The 23,975-nt window shown below is 39.0% G+C and overlaps 1 protein-coding gene across 10 annotated transcripts in view; it reads left to right on the top strand.

Annotated features, from left to right (window-relative positions):
* Positions 1-23,975, top strand: part of LRCH2 (leucine rich repeats and calponin homology domain containing 2) — a 93,482-nt gene that overhangs the window by 18,150 nt on the left and 51,357 nt on the right. For all 10 annotated transcript variants that reach the window (XR_012160642.1, XM_073358583.1, XM_073358574.1 and 7 more), the window contains exons 2-3: positions 17,356-17,500; positions 19,543-19,669. Coding sequence is in view for 9 of the 10 variants with exons in the window: in XM_073358574.1 (XP_073214675.1) it covers positions 17,356-17,500; positions 19,543-19,669 (272 nt within the window). In the remaining variant the exon portion in view is untranslated. The remainder of the gene's footprint in view (positions 1-17,355; positions 17,501-19,542; positions 19,670-23,975) is intronic.

A 23,975-nucleotide genomic window follows, 5' to 3' on the forward strand; every position in this document is an offset into this window, starting at 1 on the left:
AGTCCTGTAGAACCTGTTTCTGAAGTGAAGGAGTAGGGGCACAATTTGAACTTGCAGTTCAGTTGTTTTGGCATGGTGAAATATTTGAAAATTTTGGATTACTAGAATGCACTGTACAGGTTGTTGTACTTTAAATAGTTTTGCACTCACTTTAAAATTATTTTTACATAATGTTATATTAATGGAACAATATCAGTTTAGTGAGGGACTTTGTGTGTGTGTGTGTGTATATATATATATATAATATATAAAAATAGCTCTTATATAGTGCTTTTCATGAGTATCTCAAAGGAGATCAGTATCATTATCCTCATTTTACAGATGGGTAAACAGAGGCATAGAGAGGTGAAGTGACTTAGCCACTGGCCTGCTAAGCAACCTTGGGTAAGCCAGCAATAGAACCCTGGTCTCCTGGGTCTCCCTCCAGTGGTCTTTCCACTAGACCACACTGCCACCTCAAACCTTGAAATAAAGGAATAATGAAAATTTAAGCATCCTATCCTGATGATCTTAGTTTGTGATAACCTCTGTATCTTTGGTTGTTATGTGGGATTGAATGGATGAGAGAGGAAGAATGCACCTGCAAATACACTATTTTGATGTTTGGGCTACCTGCTGTGCATTTAGTGATTAAATAAGCTATGATATTGGTGGCTATACAGTAGGTATGAATAGAGAAGCACTGAGTAACTAAAACATCCTTACCTACCTTTAAATATTCATTGTACTTATTTCACATTTAATGAAAAAAGATCTTCTGAAATACCTGTGGACCTTTGAGAAATAAGTGTCATTAGCTAGCTCATGTCTTGCTGTTGGTTATGAGGATTAATTGTGTTCTGTAAAATCATGTTATTCCTTAGATGGGTTTTTTTGTACCAACCGATCAGCCAGACTCATATTGGTGGGGATGATATTAATTAAAAGCTAATAATCTTAATTGAACCTGGAGCAAATGTTCAGTTTTTAGAAGTGTATTACTAAGAAATAAACTGGCAAGTCTGTTGATGTAATCATCTGATTATTCTAGAATTGTTGGTTGTTGCTGCTATTTTATCATGTTATGGTGGTGTTTAAGGGCCAAATGAGAATGGGAGTCATTATGCTAGGCACTGTACAAACACAAGAGTAAGACGATTCCTTCCTCAAAGATCTTCCAATCCAAATAGACAGGACAGACAAAGGGTAGGAGAAAAGAATAGAACATGCATTGTTCACTACCCTTGTAAGAGCAGCAAATGTCATATTGGTTCATTATGACTGTTTTTGCTCGTGGATTTAGGTAGATGTAAAGACTAAGAAAGGGAAGGGGCAAGAGCCAACACTTAGTTACCACTGGAGCAGTCATCTGCCCCATGAATTCCCAGTGTAAGTGTGTTGGGGAGAAAGGTGTGTGCTGCTTTGGAAATGTAGGCCTGGCTTTAAAATTAGTGTTCACATTCGGTTATGGCATGGTGGCAACACAAGCAACCTGAGAGAAGTGGAAACTTTTGAAAGTTTGTCAGCCAAACCTGAATGGAATTTCACTGGACAAAAGACCCTTCTCTAGCCCAAGGACTTTCTTACTGCTAAATTTGAAAAACCTGCTGAAAACATTGAGGGTTTTAGAATTTCTCAAAGTCGCAAAAAATATTTCACGGTGGAATGTGTTAGCCTAAGGAGTCTCTGCCAGCTCCCCTTAAAATACAGTTTTAAAGTAGCAACATATTATGTGTTGTCTTTTGTTGTTTTAAAACCTTGTTTCACTTACTGGCTTCTCTCTGCTCTATACTTCTTTCTTGTAATAAATCATGATGTAGCTGTAAAGTACTTTTTTTAAACAAAAGTGTGTAATGGGATGGGTTTATATCCATTTTGGTAAGCTGAACTCTTTTTAGCTAAAATCATTGAACTGTTTTTTACCACTAATCTTCTGTATTGGTTTTATGAATACTTTATTTGATGCTACAATATAAATTCATAAGTAGAAGAATCATTAGAGGTCTTTAAGGCAGATGTATCCATGGACATGTCTTGCTATTCTAAATGCATACTTATAGATATATCTATATCTGTATATGACTTACGGACTGATTCAGTTTGAGGACAGTAGATTGAGTCTTGTCTTTAAATGTCTGCTGACCTCTCATCAACCACATTTTTTTCCCTTGGAGAATGATGGTGGTATTCACCTTGTACTTATGTCATTTCCTAAAAAAAGACAATTGCATAAAAATATGGCCTCTATTCCTCAGTGACAAGAAAAGATGTACTTAAAATTGAAATCATATCCTCTGACACTGAAGTTGGTTACTGTGGAAATGATCGATGTCACAAAAAGATGATTACGGCTTCAGTTTGGGAATGAGCAGCAGAAATGGCTTTCTTCTGCAGAAACTATTATCCTGGTTTGGAGTAGACTGTGTTACAGAGTATTACTCTGTAATAGTAAACCAGGGAAATAACAAACACCAACAATTCTAAATAAATGTCGTTCAGAGTCCTAAAAGATGTGTTAATAGCACTTGAAATTCTTCAGAAACTTGTCCCTTTTCTGAGTGGTATGGGCATGGCTCTCTTTCTATTATTATTACTAATCATACTAAAGAATGACGTTAGACACAAACTTTACATGTTGCTATTGATGCAGGTGGTTTTTTTTCCCCTTCTTGCTCTAGCTGACCAGCACTTCTGAGATTTATCCTCTTTTCTTCTTACAGGACATAATAATTGACAGTGGGAGTTTTTGGATATCTGGCAAGGAAGGCAAGGGTTATATAGGAATTTGTACTTCTTTTACAACAGCAGAAATAATGTAATAAAAGCTTAGGAAAAGTCCTGGATAACCCTGCCAAGGAACCTTTAGTCTGCAGTGATTGGATGCTGAGCTATGGGAGAGAGGGTTCTCATTTTTGTTTTAATTCTTCATCCTTCTACTTAGAAGAATCAGTTTCTTACAGGGCTTGATCTTGCATGGTGTGGTGCTGTCTAGCATGGAAGACATGGACTTACTCACATGGTTAAAGCTAAGCATGTGCTTAAGTGCTTTGCTCGATCATGCTAGTGTGCTAAGCACCTTGCAGAATTGAGGCTATAAAGACAGTAGGCATAAAAACTGAGCTTTCACTGGACATTCCCCTTTCCTTATAGATTGTGGAATACTCTCTAAGGGCTTGGATCTGGAACATGATTGTGTGTGTGTGTGTCTTTTTCTGTTTCAGATGAACATCTTTGTTTTTTCTTTTTAAATAAGAATCTGGGGATTGATATATCTCAAACATTTTAAATCATTTTCCATTGGTTGTCACAAGTGTCTTTCTCTTACTCCTGTACTCTGAACTAAACAAAATTGTGAAATTTCTGTATACAGTGAAAGAAGCAGTGGGTTTTAACTGATCGACTATTTTTTTAAAAGTTGTTCCCAACATTAACTTTAAATGGTACTGATCAAGCAGCTGCAGTAAGTTTCAGAGAAACTTATTTTCTAATTATTGTTGAAAAGATTCTCTTGTTTTTTAATAATATTTAGACTTTAATATAGTGCCATCCATCCAAAAGGTATCAAAGCTGTTTACACACACTAATGAATTAAGCTTCACATCCCAGTGAAGTAGAGAACTATCTCCATTTTGCAGGTTTACCATAAGTGTCACAAGAAGTTTGTGACAGGTTTCAGAGTAACAGCCGTGTTAGTCTGTATTCGCAAAAAGAAAAGGAGTGCTTGTGGCACCTTAGAGACTAACCAATTTATTTGAGCACAAGCTTTCGTGAGCTCACTTCATTGGATGCATACTGTAGAAAGTATGGAAGATCTTTTTATACACACAAAGCATGAAAAAATGGGTGTTTACCACTACAAAACGTTTACTCTCCCCCCACCCCACTCTCCTGCTGGTAACAGCTTGTCTAAAGTGATCACTCTCCTTACAATGTGTATGATGATCAAGGTGGGCCATTTCCAGCACAAATCTAGACATGAAAGTTGCGATATTACAACAAAAAAATTTCAAAACCAGACTCCAGCGAGAGACTGTTGAATTGGAATTCATTTGTAAATTGGGTACAATTAACTTAGGTTACCTTGCATAATGACTTAGCCACTCCCAGTCTCTATTCAAGCCTAAGTTAATTGTATCCAATTTGCAAATGAATTCCAGTTCAGCAGTCTCTCGCTGGAGTCTGGTTTTGAAGTTTTTTTGTTGTAATATCACAACTTTCATGTCTGGATTTGTGCTGGAAATGGCCCACCTTGATTATCATACACATTGTAAGGAGAGTGATCACTTTAGACAAGCTATTACCAGCAGGAGAGTGGGGTGGGGGGAGAGAAAACCTTCTGTAGTGGTAAACACCCATTTTTTCATGCTTTGTCTGTATAAAAAGATCTTCTATACTTTCCACAGTATGCATCCGATGAAGTGAGCTGTAGCTCACGAAAGCTTATGCTCAAATAAATTGGTTAGTCTCTAAGGTGCCACAAGTACTCCTTTTCTTTTTAAGAAGTTTGTGGTAGTTCTTGGAATACATCCCAGTTGTCCAGACTTTCTTGTGCTTTTAACAGAAAAGAATCCTTTCCCCCACCTCTTCTTCACTGAAATTACATTGTGTTTCAATGAGAAAAATATCACAAATATACCCAAGTTTATATAAAATCCCTGGTATTTTGACTTTCAGGCCAGGGACCTGGAATTACTTCTGTAGGTGTCTGTAATCACATCACTGGTACAACAATTACTTAGACAGCAAATTTAAATTTCATTTTAACTTTGTCTTTGGCCACTGATGTGGTCATAGAAATCCAAGGATCTTTACCGTGATATAAAAAGTGCCTGTTTTATATTAGAATGACTAAAATTTAGTATTAATAGATGTTTAAATGGCATCAAATCTTCTTTTTTTTTATCCAAGAGTAAATTAATGCACATTCCAGTGGTGGTAGATATCGGAGCCTTGGGGCTTTTTTCCCCTTTGCCTTCTGTGGCTTACCGTTCATCTTGAGACATAATCAGGGATCATAATTTTCCCTGCTCTGACAAGATGTCTTAGTGCTGAGGTTTACTTTTCTCAAAAACAAACCAAAAAAAAAAACTATTTTCGTTTGTGATTTCATTCTTCCGCTTTTCCCCTTCTATCTGGGAAAGGGACTATGTTTGTGTTGGATAAATTTATGAAAAACCGTTCTAAGATGAAATTTAAATACAATTGTCCAGTCCATTGAGTATCAAAATTGGGAGCAAAAAGGAGCAGGTGCTACATATGAAATCTGAGTGGTAACTTTTCCTTCCTTCTCTGGCTAATGGCTAACTTAATTTGATTATTAATTATTCAATTTCAATATATTCAGCTGTGTAACTCAGATACTGGTGAATGACTTGTAAAACAAAGCATCCTTTGTGGGTCCCATATTTTCTAGTCCTGCACAGATTAATCATCGCCATGTAAACCTGTTCATGAGGAAAGGATCCTGCTGTCTCTAAGTGGGTAAGTGTGGCTTGCTTTTATGATGTATTGGTAATAGGCTAGGGACAATATTTAATTACCCCATCCAGTGGAATGATCTGGAGAAAACTAGAATGAACTTTTTTGGTCTTGTCTACACAGAGGGTTTCTTTGAAATACCCCTGCCTCTTTTTACTTTTAGTGGTATATTGCATGGTCCTGGTTTATGCTGACTAAGGGTTAGCCAATTGTAATAAAAACTCCAACAGTTGGTTTACGCTAGTGCTCCCACAATTACTAGTTCTGGCAGAGTGTCATCGGTGTGAGAAGTTCAGAAAAACTACAGTGTAGGTGAAATCATAGAGCTGCTTAGTCCCAGTGTGGGCTTACCATATAGGGGATCATATGCCTTATGGTTTGGCTCTATTCACACTTGTGAGAGAAAAACAAAGATATCTTCAAATGAGGTTCCCAATGCTAAATGGGTGGAGCCCAAACTGTACGGGCAATCCCACCTCCTAAATTATTCAACCCCCTTGCCACCACCCATAGAACTGTAGTAACATTTCATTAAAATAAAGTATGGGGCTTTAAACTATGATTGTTTTATAAAGATTAATGTAAACTAATGTTAATATTAAAACAGTTTTGTAACCCATAATTCTAATCTGGGTTTACTGGAAAGATGGAAGTGGGAAACTGAAATTATGACACTACTAGAATTTAGGGTTAAAATACAGTATATATTTTTGCAGCATTGTCTATTTTAAGTATTCAAGATAAGTAGAATTTTTTCTTCACCCTCAACCTCCCCTATTGGTGGCGCTATCCTCATCAAAGCTGACAGATTGGTGTCATCAGGAGTGACACAAACATTGAGCACCATTGTGAAAGTGGAAGACTAATAATTGAATCCAGATGCTTGCCAAGGATTTCCATTTACTTCAGGTTGGTTTCAAGTGTGCCAGCACTTATGAGGGAGAAGGTGACTTTTAGAGGATGACTCTACGTTTTTATGTTAGCAAAACATAAAAAACACTATGAAGCATGTTCCCCTTGAACATTTACAAGTTGCTTGAAAGCCTTAACACCCATGTAAGTTAGGTAAATATTATTACTCCACTTAGTGTGTCCGTTTCCCTGCCTGTGAAGTGGCTTGTTCAAGGGAGTCAGTGGCAGAAGTGGAAATAAAGCCTAGATTTCCTGACCTACAGCTTGCTGTACTGGAGCAGACAAGTTGTCCATCTAGCATTGCATCCAGTTTCTGATGCCACCATATGATTCAGAGTACGGTGGAAGAATCCCTATATTGGGAAGCTATTTAATAACCTGCTCATAGGAAGAAGTATTTCATGTATGAAATCCCACTTTATTTTCTGCTTTATACATTTATTTGTTAAAATTTGATGAATTCTAGGAACAGTGGGATTGATCATATTGTTAGATGATGATGATTTTTTGAATGGCTGATTACTGGGGACCAGCAGAAAAGACCTATGGTGGGGATCCGATGTGCAAGTTAACTGTAACCTGCACAGTAGGGGCCCTTCTCAGAGTACAGGACCAGACCATTGTTCTCATGTTTACCTCAAGGCAAGATATGCTGTTTCCGTAAAACAGGAAGATGAAACTGTGGTTGAGGTGTGGTGCTTCTGCAGTGAGAGTGGGATGTCTGTAAAATGGGAGTAATACATATTTCATGTTATTGTTGATCCTTGGATGGAAAATTAATCAATAGTGTGTAACTAGCACACTGTGAGATGGTGTTTAAGTAGCACCTCACTTAGTCATATGACTTGTTCCAGATGATTGTGTATATTAAAGTACATGACAAATCTGAAAGGAATCCTTTCCAGTTAAAGTAATATAATTAAAGAAACTTAAACTGAGATTCTTCATAAGGAAATCCAGTAATGGTTTTTGTACAAGAGTGTTTAGCAATTAAATCCAGCTATTCCAATCTTGATTTCCTTCAACCCCTACATATTCAGCCTTCATTTACATGGTTTTCAAAAACTATCCCTTGTGTTTTGTAGTTTTGGAACCAAGAAGGGAACCATGAAAAGCTTGAATTCTCCTAGTTGGAGTGAGGATTCTCTAGAGCTTAAGAAATAGGAGAGCTTCTGTGAGATAACTCCTATTTTGCATATGTCAGGAAACCAAAAATCTCTTTAAATTATAACGGCTCATCTCATTGACATGCTATAATTATTCCACCATTTTAGCTGTAGAACATTGTACTGTAGGACTAAGCTTGCTAATAAAATCAGTCTTAAATACACTCACTTGCCACACTGCACGAAAAACAAAATACAAATACATTACTCACAAGAATTGTACAGTAATTAATTGGTGGAGGTAGCAGCAATCTTGTGTCTGTGTTCACTTCTGCATTCGTGGATGGGAGGCAATGCTGCAGCCCTTCCATGAATGGGAATCCCTTTGAATTTAGTGGGTGTTGACACACACGCAGAGCAGCTGCTTCATCAGTCCATGTAACAAAAAGATGATTTTGTTTGTATTAGCATATGGCCTATAGGTAACACTGACACTTAATAGCAGTAGAGGTTTTTCAAGTTACTGGGTCCACATTAGCATCCTCTGAATACGAGGCCTTCATGCTAGAGCTTTGTCTGTTAGTTTTGAGGATGCTCTCCTTTGACAAAAGCAGCTCTCTTGTTGATGGCTCATATGCACTTGGTTTCCAACAATATGCTGTCTGGTTAAATGTCTATCATGGTGATAGCGGATGTTGAAGTGTTTCAGCCTTCGTGGTTCCTGAGGGAGGGGTGTGTGTGTGTGTGTGTATATGGGGAGAAATGTTGCTCTGAAACACTAGACATTTTTCCGTGCTTTGTCTACACAGGCTAGAATGGGACACATCCACTGTTGGCTGTAAAGGTGAAAGCTGCAGCCTAGCTAAGGCATGGTTATCTGTAGGGCTGAATGAGACAGCTGTCAAAGTGCCTTAACCATGTCTGCTTTATTGATTCCACCATTGCTTCCGCTATTGAAGCTCCGTCAAGGAAGATGCAGATCTTGAGTTTGTTGAGGTCTCCCCCACCTCCCACCACCTTTGTGATTTTTCTCATGACACTTGCCCTAGTGTTTGAAAAGAGGAAAAGGGAGTGACTGGAAATTTGCCATTATATGAGAGGAATAATAGGTAGAGCATGTAATTACATTATGTATTTGGAGTGTTATATTTAATGAGCCCAGTATTTGCATGTAGTTGATTCAACACCAATGCTCTGTCTAGTGATCGCATATGCACTGTGTGAAGGGTAATTAGATTGTGGTATCTTAACATATAATTATTATTCCACGTATAAGGTGCCCCTCTCAGTACTTGTTTGAGCATATAAATCTGTTTTCAGATTCTTTGAGACATGAAATTTCTTAAACTGCAAGATATATTATATATGACAATAATGGTCTATAAAGTGTATGAAATGCTCAACTATGCGCAGTTCTCAGAATGCGCATCTCCACCTGCAATACTGCATTCTGGAGTACATACACATAACCTCCTTTTGACAGTTATCACAAGTGTATGCGTCTGAACATCAGTGGGGGCAAAATGTGTTTTTATATGCCTGCATGCCTGTAACAGTTACACTGTAATTTTATACTGCAGTTTTCTGCATTTAATTCATTTAAAACGCCTCTGATTAGTCAGTTGATGTGGTGTAAAAAGCATCTGGATTAAACCTAAACCTTGTTTCAAACAATATTTTATTTCCCTTGGTTTGTCTGCAGCAGTTCATGGGGATGGGGGTGGGGCACGGAAGAGCAGGGGGAGATGTTTGAAAAGCTGGACTTGAAGAAGGGGAAAGAAGCCTTAAATATCTAGAAACTGGGGGGGATGGAGGGGAGATGAATGGGAGTGAAAGAGAAGGACAAATGAGACAGAAGGGATTTGGAAGGAAGTTCAGAGTGTGGATGGGGGAATTGGTTTGGAAGGTAATTACATTCCGGAGGGCAGGGGAATGTGACAGCATCAGGAAATGGAGAATGTAAATAATCCATGTCACTTTTATTATTATTTATATATTCTCTCACTTTTTCTTCTGAATGGCCCTACAGGTTTCTGTTTTCTAGCCCCTCCTCTCCCTCAGTAACGGAGGGGTGCTCTGAAGTTCCTCACGTACTGGGGCTTTGGAGGGCCAAAACACTTTTCCCTTCCAACCTAGGGAAACTCCCATGAGCCATCCTATGCTAGATACCTGTGTGGGGATGGGTTGCCACAGTTCTCAGCATTCTATTTTCCTCATATCTCTCTATGGCCCTGATGCTGAAAGATATTAAACTTTTGTAAACCCCTCACCGACTTCAGTGGGAATTGAGTGCTCAACACCTCCGTGGGATCAGCTCCAGAAGTAGGAAAAATTCTTCCTTTGTAGGCTCTTTAAAACAGGCTCTCAGTCACCAAAGGATGCAGGTTTCAGGCAGTAATGAACGCTTTCTGGAGAAGATTTACTCTGGATTCTCATCAAGATTCCTGGGCCCTGTCCACTCCTGCATTATTTCCCCACCGAGATACTATGAGATAATTCAAGGTTGAAGTTTATTTCATAAGTATACAGTAGAACCTCAGAGTTATGAACACCTTGGGAATAGATGTTGTTTGTAACTCTGAACAAAATGTTATGGTTGTTCATTCAAAAGTTTACAGCTAAACATTGAGGTAGTACAGCTTTGAAACTTTACTATGCAGAAGAAGAATGCTGCTTTTAGCCATCTTAATTTAAATGAAATAAGCACAGAAACAGTTTCCTTATCTTTTCAAATATTTTTTTAAACTTTCCCTGATTTTTTTTAGTAATTTACATTTAACACAGTACTATACTGTTTAGCTCTTTTTGGTCTCTGCTGCTGCCTGATTGTGTACTTCCAGTTCCAAATGAGGTGTGTGGTTGACTGCTCAGTTTGTAACTCTGAGGTTCCCCTGCATGTGAAAAAACTAAGGAAGAATCCAATTTGAAGCAAAGTATGCAGCATGTACAGGGATTATAGTTGGCTGGGGAATAAAAAATTTTGTAATCCAGTGACTGGGTCACTATCTTGTACATTTGAATAGACCAGTGATTTTCTTTCTACTAGACTTTCAATAGCTTTGCTACAGAAACCCATTTTTAAATCGGGAAAATCTTCCATTTTCTACTGTTTTTAAAAATCAAAGCATCTTGGAAGCAGAAAATTTTGGTAATTAGGGTTTTGGTGACAACCTGCATTCTTTCTTAATTATATAGGTTTAGCTTTAATTCCTTTAAATTACAGTAATAAAACCACTTTAATTTGCAATTTTTTTATCTAAAAGATTTTGCTTGCAAAAGCAAGTCTCTTTATCTAGGATAAGTTTGGAAAAGCAGTTTTAACTATTATCTTTGAGACCTTTCTACACTTTTTTTGAATTAAGGGGCAAATCCAGGTCTCTAATACATGCACATAAAATGTCCCTTGAAGTCACTCAGAGCTAAGAGTTTTTGTAGATTAATTTGAATACTTCGGGTAATTTCTCCTTTCAGAAACAATCATGAATATAAGACATATAATATGTAATAAGCGGTGGGTGCTCATTATTGCAAGATAGATTTACAGCATATCAACAGCATTTAATTATTAGAATTATTGGTGCAAGTGATTGAACTACCTATCATGCAGCCACATAGTAATAGTACCTAGCAAAAAATCACAGCAATTCACTGTGAGGTAGAAAAATAAGCATTCCTCTTATCCCTCTGAAATACAGTCTTAGGCTTTGTCTACGACTGGCAGTGAATGACACAACTTTTGTCATTCAGAAGTGTTTAAAAAAAAAAAAAAACCCCACATACCCCACAAGGCCCAAGTTTTGTCGAGGAAAAGAGCCAGTGTAAACAGTGCTTTGTCGGCGAGAGAGCTTTCTCCTGCCGACAAACAGCAGCTACGCTGCGCGCCTTTTAGCCGCACGGCTGTAGCGGCACAGCTGTGTTGCTAAAAGTTGTGTAATGTAGATGTAGCCTTAGGGCTTGCCTACACTAAAAAGTTTTGTTGGGAAAAGGCAACTTTTGCCGACAAAATAGGGGAGGCATATGCACTGCAAATCTACTTTTGATGGCAAAATTGCTGTCATATTATGCAGGTTTGGTGATAAAATAAAACCACCTCAGTGAGAGGCATAAAACCTTTTGCAGCAAAGTTAAAGTGACAGACCGTCAGCATAGACACTGCTGTTTGTTTTGTCTCCAGAACTGGCTTCTGCCAGTATCCCACAATGCCTGCTGTGACCGCTCTGCTCACTGTTTTGATCTCTGGTGCTCTGCAGACATGCGCCCCTCCGCTTTCAAAGCTCCTGGAAGTGTCTGACAGCTGAGCGTGCTGCTGTGTTTGGGGAACAAAGAGCAAATCTTTGGAATGCTCCTGTTCAGCCCTACACTAGGAACACAGCGGCAGGCAGGCAGACTGCGGCTGCAAGGGCAGGGAGTTGGGCGCGGGGGACGACTGCTGTGCTGCTTTGACATTCCTCTGCGCGAGAGCTACAGAGATGCTGAGGATGCTGCTCTAGGCAAATGAGGAGACTGTGGGAGAACTCGGAGGGAATCACAGAACCGCGGGCAGCTTGGGGAGAGACTGCTGTGCCAAGCAGAGCCGGGGGTTAAGTGTGTGTGGGGTGTCCCACTCCCCATGCTTCAGGATCATAGAATCATAGAATATCAGGGTTGGAAGGGACCTCAGGAGGTCATCTAGTCCAACCCTCTGGTCAAAGCAGGACCAATCCCCAATTAAATCATCCCAGCCAGGGCTTTGTCAAGCCTGACCTTAAAAACTTCTAAGGAAGGAGATTCTACCACCTCCCTAGGTAATGCATTCCAGTGTTTCACCACCCTCCTAGTGAAAAAGTTTTTCCTAATATCCAACCTAAACCTCCCCCACTGCAACTTGAGATCATTACTCCTTGATAGGATAGGTTGGTCAGCCTGCTGTCTTCCCCACCAAGACACACCATCTCCTCTCCCTCCCCATAACACACTTCAGTTGAAAAAGCAGTGGGCAATCTACTAGGATGCCCTGCAACGATGGGATTGAAAAACCTGCATAATATGATGCTGTACCTGTCCCATGAGGCATTGCAAACCCTAACCCTTCCCAAAGCAACTTGTGGCCAGTTGCACAGTAGAATAGCTACCACAGTGCATTGCTCTGTGTCGATGCAAGAGCTGTTAGTGTGGATGCACTCTGCTGACACAAGAAACTAGTGTGGACATGCAGCATTGGTTTTAATTAAAGTGGCATAACTTTTGCCAACAAAATTTTGTAGTGTAGACGAGGCCTTAAGGCCTGCACCTACTTAGGTGCATAAATACTTGTAACTTTACTTACCTGAATTTCCCCATTGATTTCAGTAGTACTAATTGTGTAAGTTAAGTTGCTTACATGCATAAGTGTTGTACGTAAGAACATAAGAAGGGCCCTACTGGGTCAGACCAAGGGTCCATCTAGCCCAGTATCTTGTCTTCCGACAGTGGCCAGTGCCCGGTGCCCCAGAGGCTAGGGACACCATTCCTGTCCATCCTGGCTAATAGCTATTGATGGACCTATCCTCCAGAAATTTATCTAGTTCTTTTTTGAACCCTGTTATGGTCTTGGCCTTCACAACATCCTCTGCAAGGAGTTCCACAGGTTGACTGTGTTGTGTGAAGAAATACTTCCGTTTATTTGTTTTAAACCTGCTGCCTATTAATTTCATTATATGACCCCTAGTTCTTGTGTTATGAGAAGTAGTAAAAACACTTCCTTATCTACTTTCTCTACACAAGTCATGATTTTATAGACTCAATCACATCTCCCCTTAGCCGTCTCTTTTCCAAGATGAAAAGTCCCAATCTTATTAATCTCTCCTCATATGGAAGCTGTTCCATACCCCTCATCATTTTTGTTGCTCTTTTCTGAACTTTTTCCAGTTCCAGTATATCTTTTTTGCGATGGGGCGACCACATCCACACGCAGTATTCAAGATGTGGGCGTACCATGGATTTATATAGAGGCAATATGATATTTTCTGTCCTATTATCTATCCCTTTCTTAATTATTACCAGCATTCTGTTCGCTTTTTTGACTGTCGCTGCACATTGAGTGGATGTTTTCAGAGAACTATCCACGACGACTCCAAGATCTTTCTTGAATGGTAACAGCTAATTTAGATCCCATCATTTTATATGTATAGTTGGGATTATGCTTTCCAATGCGCGTTATTTTTCGTTTATCAACACTGAATTTTATCTGCCATTGTGTTGTCCAGTCACCCAATTTTGAGAGATCCTTTTGTAGCTCTTTGCATTCTGCCTGGGTTTTAACTATCTTTAGTAATTTTGTATCATCTGCAAATTTTGCCACCTCAGTGTTTACCCCTTTTTCCAAATCATTTATGAACATGTTGAAAGGACTGGTCTCAGAACAGACCCCTGGGGGACACCACTGTTTACCTCTCTCCGTTCTGAAAACTGACCATTTATATCCCTTTTTGTTTCCTGTCTTTCAACCAGTTACCTATCCATGAGACCACCTTCCCTCTTCTCTCGTGGCAGCTTACTTTGTGTAAGAGCCTTTGGTGAGAGACCTTGTCAAAGGCTTTCTGAAAACCGAAGTACACTATATCCACTGGATCCCCTTGGTCCACATGCTTGTTTACCCCCTCAAAGAATTCTAGTAGATTGGTTGTAGGTTCAGAACCTTCTCAAGTATTACCACAAAGACTGAAAAAAGTAAACGCTTACCGATTACCAGTCAGGCTAGCACATTAGGGTTTTTTGTAGTTTAGTTCAGAACTCTATGTAGAAATTAATTTAGATATAATCCCAAATGTACATATTTTTATGGAAACTGTGTAACTTCAAAACATTTGAATTTAGATTCTCAAATTTTCTCAAAACTTGGTTTGCAGTACATAACACACAAATGATAGTATTGAAAGGTACTGGTTAACATTTGCATCTCTGTGTTCTATCTAGATTGTGTGCCCTTAATCTATATTCAATATAAGTAGGCTTGGCAGAACTAGATTTTAATAATGTTTTTTATAATTTTGACTGATATCAGTGTTTGTTCTTAAGCATTTTTTATGTTTTATCCACACGATGAAAGGGGTGCATAACCAATGGAAAATCTTTCATGGACCTATTCAACAGCAAGAGGAAAAATAATGCCTATGTGGTAATAACGCTAAAGAATGATAGTGCTGTAATACTACATATAATTATTCAATGATCGTAGACATTGAGATTTAAAAAGTTAAAACACAAATTGTCAACATCACATATCAAAATATAAAAATAAATATCCTTAAACTCTACTGTGTTCTCAAGCAGCATTTTTCTTTTTTTTGCCTTACTTCATCATCAGTGGAAATATTTTTTTGTCCATTGTGTTTGGTGAAATGTTTACCAATTTAAAAATCTAATTTTTCCAAGTCTAAATATAATTGACAAATGAATTAATCCCATACGTAACTTTACTGTTCATTGTTATGGATTATTTTGGAAGAAGCTGTTACCTCATTTTGTCAGTTTCGGTAAAGAACAGTGTTCAGCCACTCCCTGAAGAAAAAGCCTTACGCAAATGTATAAAGAAATAGATAGGCCTGACTCTTCCCCAGTCTTCCTGTTTTCTTGAAGAAAAAAATTATTCATGAATGAAAAGATACTGTATAGGTAGTTACTTTTTTAACACTTAAAATTTTATATAAAGGTTATCATACCTCATTTAAACCCTAATGTTAGGGGATCTTATTTTGTTCTAAAAACTTGGGCTGAGATCTTGGCCATTGACGTCAGTGCGGCCAGGATTTTACTTTGATCTTTACTGAAAATTGGCACAAAAAGCCAAATGTTCATAGAGAGCAGCAAGGTCCTTACATTGTGCACTTCTAATTTGACATTACTGCAGCTTTGTACACAAATCATGCATTTTATGCATGCAGTTAAGTTTGTTTAGTATGGGAAAAAGAAGACTGAGGGGGGATGTGATACAGTTTTCGTGTACATAAAAGATTGTTATAAAGAAGAGTGTTAAATTGTTCTTCTCATCCGCTGAGAACAGGGCAAGAAGTAATGGTCTTAAATTGCAGCAAAGGAGATTTAGGTTAGACTTTAGGAAAACCTTTGTAATTGAAAGTGTAGCACTGAAACAAATTTCCTAGGGAGGATGTGGAATCTCTGTTGTTGGAAGTTATGAAGAACAGGTTAGACAAATACCTGTCAGGAATAGCTTAGAATAATACCTAGACTTGCCTCAGTGCCAGGGACTGGACTAAGCGACCTGTTGAGGTCCATTCCAGTCTGACATTTCTGTGTGGACATTTGCCCACCCACTGTCCTGTCATAACTTAATTAGCTGAATGGTTTTGCTCGATATTAAATCACTGAGTTGATAGTGAGAAAGGACTCAAAGGGCGTTACTGATCTATCCAAGTGAAGTCACTTGTCTTTGTGATATATACTATTGTGCTAAGGATCTTAACACATTTTTTTAAAAACTTTTGGTGGTTAACTGATCAATACAGGTAAGATTTTGTCACAGATATTTTTAGTAACAGTCACGGACAGGTCGTGGGCGATAATGAAAAATTCACAGAATCCGTGACCTGTCCCTGACCTTTACTAAAAATATCCATAACAAAATGGGGAGCCTGGGCATCTGGCGTGGACTGGAAGCTCCAGGGGCCCCCTCCGCTGGCAGCTTCGGCAGCGAGGGTCCCCCCCTTGCTGCCTGGGGCGGCCAGGAGCAGCAGGGGTCCTCCCCCCCATTCCTGCCTGGGGGCAGTGGGCGTACCCCGCAGTTCCATGCTTCCACAGGCAACAGGGGACTCTGCAGCTCCCAGCCGGCACTGGCTGAAGTCACGGAGGTCTTTGGAAGTCACGGATTCTGTGACTGCTCTGCCCTCTGTGGCTAAATTGCAGCTTTACTGATCACCTCTGGAATTCAGGGTTCATACCACACTTTTAAATGGATGTGTATTAAAACTACTCAGTGAACTCACCTGTCAAAGATGACATGCACTGATTCTGTCACTTGGTTTGAGAACGTAGACTTGATGAAGTCGTTGCAACTTTTTTATAGTATGGGAACTTTTTTCGTATAGTCTGTAGTATTCAAATTTGTTCCAACCATTTAGTTTCAAAATGCAAGCCATCATTTGGAACACATCACCGTGGCGACTTGAATGTGGTGGAAACTACACCCCTCTTCTGCCCACTAAAATAATCCTAGTGTGTGTTTGTCTGGATTTTATTCTGTTTTGAACTGTTTGATTAGTACTTCTTAAATGGAAGACATGACAGTTGTGTTTTCTTAAGATGAAAGGCATGATAAATCTGCTAAAATAATGTTGTTTAACTGGGTGAATGGATAAGTTCTGCACACCTAGCTTTATTCTTGCAGATATCCTGAAACAACTTTAGAACGTTAGGTTCTAATGTAACTGGTACCAGTGGGAAACAATCTATTCAGTTGTCTTGTAATATGTTAAATGAGTTGTCTTGTTGCACCTAGCAAGTGAAAAAATTAGAGGAATAAACAGATGTATAGAACTGAGGAAAAAATTTACAATTTAAAATTGTGATGAATATTTCTAACTTCTTTATAGGAGTAGGGTGTAGCATAACTTTAGATTCTTGTACTTTTTATAGCATAAGTTTATAATCAAATGCAATGTTAATGGTATCTTTCACTATTTTTTATTTTTGGAAGGCTTTCGTCTGTTATTTATTTTAATTATCAAAATCATCATTATGATTTTTCTCAGCAGCATCTAGTAAAACCAAAATACTTATGAACATCAAACACCTAATCTTGCAGGGACATGGCAAGGACAGCAGTTGTCTTGTGTATCTCTTCAATTTTGGTTTAAATTTTTGACTTTTTAGAAAACAGTCTTTTCTTTTCTTTTTTTTGTTTCAGATCTTTCAAAGAACAGATTTACTGAAATTCCTTCAGATGTCTGGCTGTTTGCACCACTTGAGACTTTAAATTTCTATCACAACTGCATCAAATCCATTCCTGAAGCCATCAAAAATCTGCAAATGTTAACATATCTTAATATTAGGTGAGTAACTGTTTTTTCCTGTTGATGTCTAGGGATTATATATAGACCATCAGGAAAGATGGCATTCATCATCCTCAGGACCTTCATTACATTTGTTCCCCGCTTTTCCTCAGCTTGTTAAACATTGTTCTATAGTTTTTGTCTTTTGGTTGTAGGTCAAGTAGCTCCTGCTTCTTCCTTCATGGGAAGGAGTTGACTGTATTACCGTATTCCATACAGTAAATTGTAGAAGCTAACTATGTGGGAAGCTAATGGAAGTTTCCTTTGTTTCTGGTGCTATACAGATAAGTGTCGATGAAGGTTGGAAATAGGCTATAGAAGTTGGATTATTCTGTTCAGAAGGCTCTACAGACTTAGCACTCAAATGAGTAGTGAGAGAGGTGACTGCATTACTGCAAACAAATAGTGGGATCTTGTGAGACGAAGGAAAAGAAATAAACACCAGCTTTACAGGAAGACTTATAAAGTGTAATGGGTATACATATATATTGAATGGGGCATTATGGAAAACTGTAACTTTCCCATGCGCTGTTGAGACTTGTTTTGTACAATATGCCCAAATTTTGGTCCCTGATCATCTAAAATATTCTGGAATAATCTCTTCCACTATACATTTTGCAACGGGATTTGTGACCATCCGTCATTTTTTTCTTGTCAAGTTTGAGGTGACTTGATTGAGAGAAAAAGAGAGAGAGGACTCGGGAAAAATAATTGTTAATCATGTCTTGAAAGCTCGAATGCTTTTTCCCCCCCAATGTCTTGTTTTTTTTTTGTTTTTTTTTTGTTTTTTTTTTTTTATACTCAAACTTCAAGTGAAGTTTAGTCAGAAGCTTTTGGAGGTGTAGTATACAAGACCAAATTTGAAACAGGAAGGAATATTTAGGAAGTTATGCACTGGCAAATTTGCAGGGTAAGAATGGTCTGCTTTGTGGAGGTTTTTAAGAGCACTAGTGACATCTGAGATACCTACACTGTTTGTTTTTCTTTTCCTGTGCAAAGGGCCAGAAAGCACAATTCTCTTCTGCTTCTGGGGATAAAAGATGCAGAAAAAATCTCCTCAAACAAGACTAGAACAAATGCTCATTGAAGTAGGAGTTCTATTCTGTATTGAAGCAGGTTCTCAAGGTATTTGGGTGGCCCATTTCATGATGTGCTCTACTTCTCTGGGGGAGTATCCTTGCTTGGTGAAGAGGAGGAAGGACTCAGCTGCTTTCAGACACTCCTGCAGGACCTGTCTCCCTGTGGTTATCCAAAACTGTTCCCTCAATTCCCGCTCTGTGTTGCTCGTCAAAATCACTATATAGCTTGAATGTTTCATAGTGTGGTCGGTCATTCTCTTGAGCCAGGCTAGCTGGAGTGGAGTAACTAGACTGTACTGGTGAAATGAAAATGAGCCCTAAGAGAGGTCTGGTCTACACTAGAAAATTAGATCAATCCAGCTACGTTGCTCAGGGCTGAGAAAAATTCACACCCCCAGAGCGACATAGTTTAAGGCAACCTAAGTTCACTTGTAGGCAGTCTTCCATCAATCTCGATACTGCGTCTCGAGGAGATGAGTTACCTACACTGACAGGAGAACCCCTGCCATCAGCCTAGGTAGAGTCTACGCACTAAAGCGCAGCTGTTCAGCTGTAGCATTTCAAGTGTAGACAAGCCCAGAGATTCAATTTACAACTCAGTGGGTTTGCTTATTTTGTCTTGTCTATCTTGAGTCCATTTCACTTGACATTACTTCTACATGGCAAGATGTTGAAATGTTTTTATAATTGCATCTTATTCCCTAGATTTACATCATATTATGGGAAGACTAAATTATTACACTTGAACGCTATTTTATTTAAATTGAATGGGGACATGGAATTTATTTAGTTAAGGCAGACTTTTTCATGTAAGTCATTCATACTGGGGAACACAGCTAAAATTTGAATGAGAGGTATTGCTGTGTACTTTAATACCTATTGGAACAGAGAGAATGTTTTCTCAGAATTCCTATTAAGCTTCAAGAGACTATTTTAATTAAAACTTTTTTTTCCCCTTTTTAGTCGAAATCTTTTAGCAACATTGCCAAAATACCTGTTTGACCTACCACTTAAAGTTTTGGTTGTCAGTAATAATAAGCTGGTATCCATTCCAGAAGAAATTGGAAAGTTAAGAGACCTGATGGAGTTGGTGAGTATAATTGTGTACACCACTGTTATGTGTATTGTGGTATAGATAACTTATTAATGCCGTAAGAAAAGTATAATTTGATATTACTACTATTAGTAGTTTATTCTGATTGTGCAAAGGGCTGACTAAGAGTGGGGCCCCATTGTGCTAAGCACTGTACAGAGTAGAAGACAGTCCCTGCTGTAAAGAGCTTAAAGACACCCATCTGGTTGAGTAAGGGGATATGAGACAAAAGCAGAGTGAACAATGTGAGGGCAGCAAATGTCGTGTTGCCTGTATTTGTTTTGGTGGGTGTGGAGGGAGGGAATTACTTACAAGATAAGCTAACAGGGGAGGGGAAGTGAGGGGGACAGGGCAGGGGGAAGAGTTTAAGAGGGAAAAGTGTGGAGTTAAACTGAGGTGAAGAGACTGTAAGGGGCAGATGGGATGGAGAGGATTGTTGCTAACAATTCTGATTGGCACAGGGCAAAGAAAGACAAGTCAAAACTGAGACGTTCTCTGACTGTATGTTTACACAGTGCTCGGAAGCCCAGGGGAGCAGTTCTCTTGGCAGACTTGAGCTAGCACGGCTCATGCTAGCATTTTAAAAATAGCTGTGTAAACAGCTCTTTGAAGTTGTGGCTTGGGTTGGAGCTTGGGGTCTGAAGCCTCGGGGAGAGGGGTAATCTGTTGACTTGGGCTGGGAGAGTTGGTTTTATGGGCTCCAAAACTCAGTGTAGACCTACCAGAAATGTCCAAAGCTCCCTACTTTGGCTCCTACTGGCTGGAGTCTGACTGATTCCCCACTGTAGTTTTTCCCAAAGGCCATGTGGCGGGAACAAGGGAAGGAACCTCCTGGAGCCTAATTCCTCCAGGTTATGGGAGTCTCTCCTATGCAGTTCTAGGTCCAGGGGGATGTGAATCATTGATGCAGAATGCCAACTTAGTTATTGCATGGTCAGTGTTCAACCGTATATTGCAGCATTCAAAGTACAGTTACAAAGTTATTAACAATTTAGAATAACTAAACACTGAAATATATAAGTAATCAAACTTTCTCTTAATACATTGACATGAAAGACAAATCTGAGAAACCTCTATTTATTGAATATGGTTTCTCAGTTTAATATGTAGTAACAAGTAAATTATGAAGGAATGTAGCCTCACTTACTTTAAAATGAAATTGGGTCTTTTAACTTGTTGCTGTAGTTCACCTGTAACAGATATGCTTAGTTTTGTGATAAGTCTAGAACATTACACTCACACCTGTAATGAAACATGAGCATATTCCAGGTCCCAGCTTTTTCATTTGAAAAGTCAGAAATAAAGATTGAACTCAGTTTCCTTTGTGAAATATATTAGTGAAATGAATGCCCATTATTTATCCTATTCTTTCTCTTGTACTATACTTTCTGTGGGGGTAAAGAAACATTTTTATTGGGGGGGGGGAATTGAGAATACTACATTTCGATTAACTAGTTAGTGTATTTGAAAGTACATTGTCAAGGTTTCTTTCATATTTTTAAAATGTGTTTACTCACTGTTTAAAGCCCTGACATCTTTACCAGTTGAAAACGGGATAAATGTTTTTACTATTGGGGATTTTACAGGGGTTTCATAAAGTTAATCTTCAAAAGCCAAGTGAGAATTAATTGCATGTGAGGAGGCAATCTTATATTAAGTAAAGATTAGTTTTTTGCAGTCTGTCTGCAGTTTCACCCAGAATGGAGTCTGAGTGTACAAATGGCTGTATAATAACTTGATAGAACAATGAGGACCTGGGCTACGTGTGGTGACTTGTCAGTGTTGAGGTGCACTATTATCTCACTGCACATTGCAAACAGCCTGCCCCCCATTTCTGTAGCAATTCAGACTCAATGCCTTTGGTAATATAATTGTGTACACTGTTTTAGGCACTTCTGCAACGTTTAAAATGTTCTTTGTTATACTGTATATATGTAGAACTTAAAAATTCTGGCTTTTTAAAATTACAGATCCATGGGATCACTCCCTGACAGAAATCTAGACCTGCAGTGTTCTGCATATGCGCATGTAAAATATTGCCAGAAATAAAAAATCCACCACAAGGTGTATAATGCAATCTTGAATATTAAATATAGCTCCCGTATGTGGGTTTTTGCTCTGCTGCCTTTATTATAGTGGTTTTCAAGCACACTGCCATCTGTACACAACATGAAGGTATTTTTAATCCTGGTGCTTAAATACTCTTTATGTCCATAGAATCATAGAATATCAGGGTTAGAAGGGACCTCAGGAGGTCATCTAGTCCAACCCCCTGCTCAAAGCAGTGCTGATCCCCAATTAAATCATTTCCACTATTGTTTGATATCTGCATTAGAGCTCTCTAGTCCATCAAGTAGGCATGCTGTCTTTATTCTAAAGACTCAAAGCAACAGTTGCCAACCACGAATATTGAGATGGAGTATTTATAAAAACCATCCTAGCTCTATTTTTGTCCCTTTAAAAAAAACCAAAAACCTTTCATTTTGTGTACTTCACCACTCTGTGTTATAATTATCTAGAAAATTAAAAAGCGTTTGTCGCCACAAATAAAACTGAAGTGTAACTTTTGAATGTTTTTATCACCCTTCCTAAATTACCCCATGGACTTGAAATAGAAGACTGTTAACCAGTTTTCAGTACACTTACATAATAGTTTAACAATCCACGATGAACATTTAAAACTGGTAGGCAACCCAAGTAGCCAAATGGATGCTGGAGAGAGATGTTGGGAAGGAATTCTGTCCTAAAGTAAGCAGGCAGAAGAGAAAGAATGGGCACATGTATGCAGAAGTGGATTCACCTGTCCCACCGCCTGAGCAGGGGAGCTGCACGGAGAAAAAAGCTAGATTTATTTCTAAGGACCTACCCTTTAAAATCAATCTCCAGTTTTTCATCTGTAGCATTGGGTGTGACATCTAAGTGTTATCATTGCACACATGAATCACACCTGGAAAACTGGAGCTATAGGTCTCTCTTGTTGAACCAGTGTTCAACCAGGTTGGAAATAAGTTTTTAGGTCTTCTCCATATTTTATTAAAGCATATGCTGAAATTATCTAAAACACTGGTTAATAAAGAAGTTACTGTTCATCCAAGTATAATGTTAAATTATCCAAAAGTAGCAAGTTTGATTTAAAAAGTCATAAAATGGATATAATACATAATCTGCAATATCTCAAATTAGAGTTAATAAATTTAACAGTACATGTTAAATATCCGTATCCAAATACTCAAATACATCACTCATGGAAAGTTATACTAAGAGTAGCTTGTGGAAAATAAATATAGTAATGAGTGTAGATTGTCCCTCAATAGTTGAAATTTTAAAGTAGGTTGTCCATGAATAAATATAGTCCACCAGAGAAGAATTTCAGCTACTTTCCTGTCTTTGCTTCTCATTGGCACTGTAGCTCATTTCTCCTGGTATTGCCAATGTCCGGTGATATATTCTAGTCTAAATAAATGCCCCTTGATCACCTGATGGTGTCTGACAGCGTGAGTCACTGCTTTAGCCGGGCACTGCACTGACCGATTCCACATTCCAGTAGCACTCGCTTGTTACCAGGATCACAGGTGCCCTAGGCTCCCACAATCAGTAATGTGCTTGAACCTTGTAACCCCTGGCACTCAAAGCATCAGCCACGGGGGCGTATTTCTCCAGCTTTTGAGCTCTGGCACCGCAAAAGGCCAGGGTTCTGTTCTCAGAAGGAACTATGACATCCACCATGACAACCACCTTCTGTTCCTCATTAGTAATGACTATGTCCAGTCACAGTTGATTCTCCATTTCAGGGACAGAGTTCATGGCAACCTTTCCCATGGTTGGCAGGATGGCCTTGACTAGGTGGTCTTGGATAGTGGTGTGGCATAGCTGGCAGGTTTTAGAGTTGAGTTTGCAGCTGCACAAGATGTGGGGTAACGTCTCGTTAGAATAGCCAAACTTTTTGCATCGATTGTTCCAATGGCTCCGTTCAGCGGGATGCAATTGAGCCAAGCCCTGTTGCTGAATTTCCAGTTGTCAAATCAGGTGAAGCTGTCCCTGGGGAGGAAGTGATTCCTGGCATCCCACTTGCATGTCACCTCAAAAGCCTTGCCCTGATGTGACTTCCGTCTCAGGTTTTCTACTTACTGCCAATGGATGGCATCCTTCAATGTCCTCTTGAGTATGGTCCTTGCTGTCAGAGTAATGACTGCGTACACAATGTTCTTGACCTGGGGCACCAGGACTCCCACCTCCTGACGTTCCTCATACAATGTCCAGAGGCAGCCAGTAAGCTGCTGCAGCCGTCGTATGGCATTGTGGG

The sequence above is a fragment of the Lepidochelys kempii genome, chromosome 9, assembly GCF_965140265.1.
Source record: "Lepidochelys kempii isolate rLepKem1 chromosome 9, rLepKem1.hap2, whole genome shotgun sequence".
Classification (NCBI taxonomy): domain Eukaryota; kingdom Metazoa; phylum Chordata; order Testudines; family Cheloniidae; genus Lepidochelys; species Lepidochelys kempii.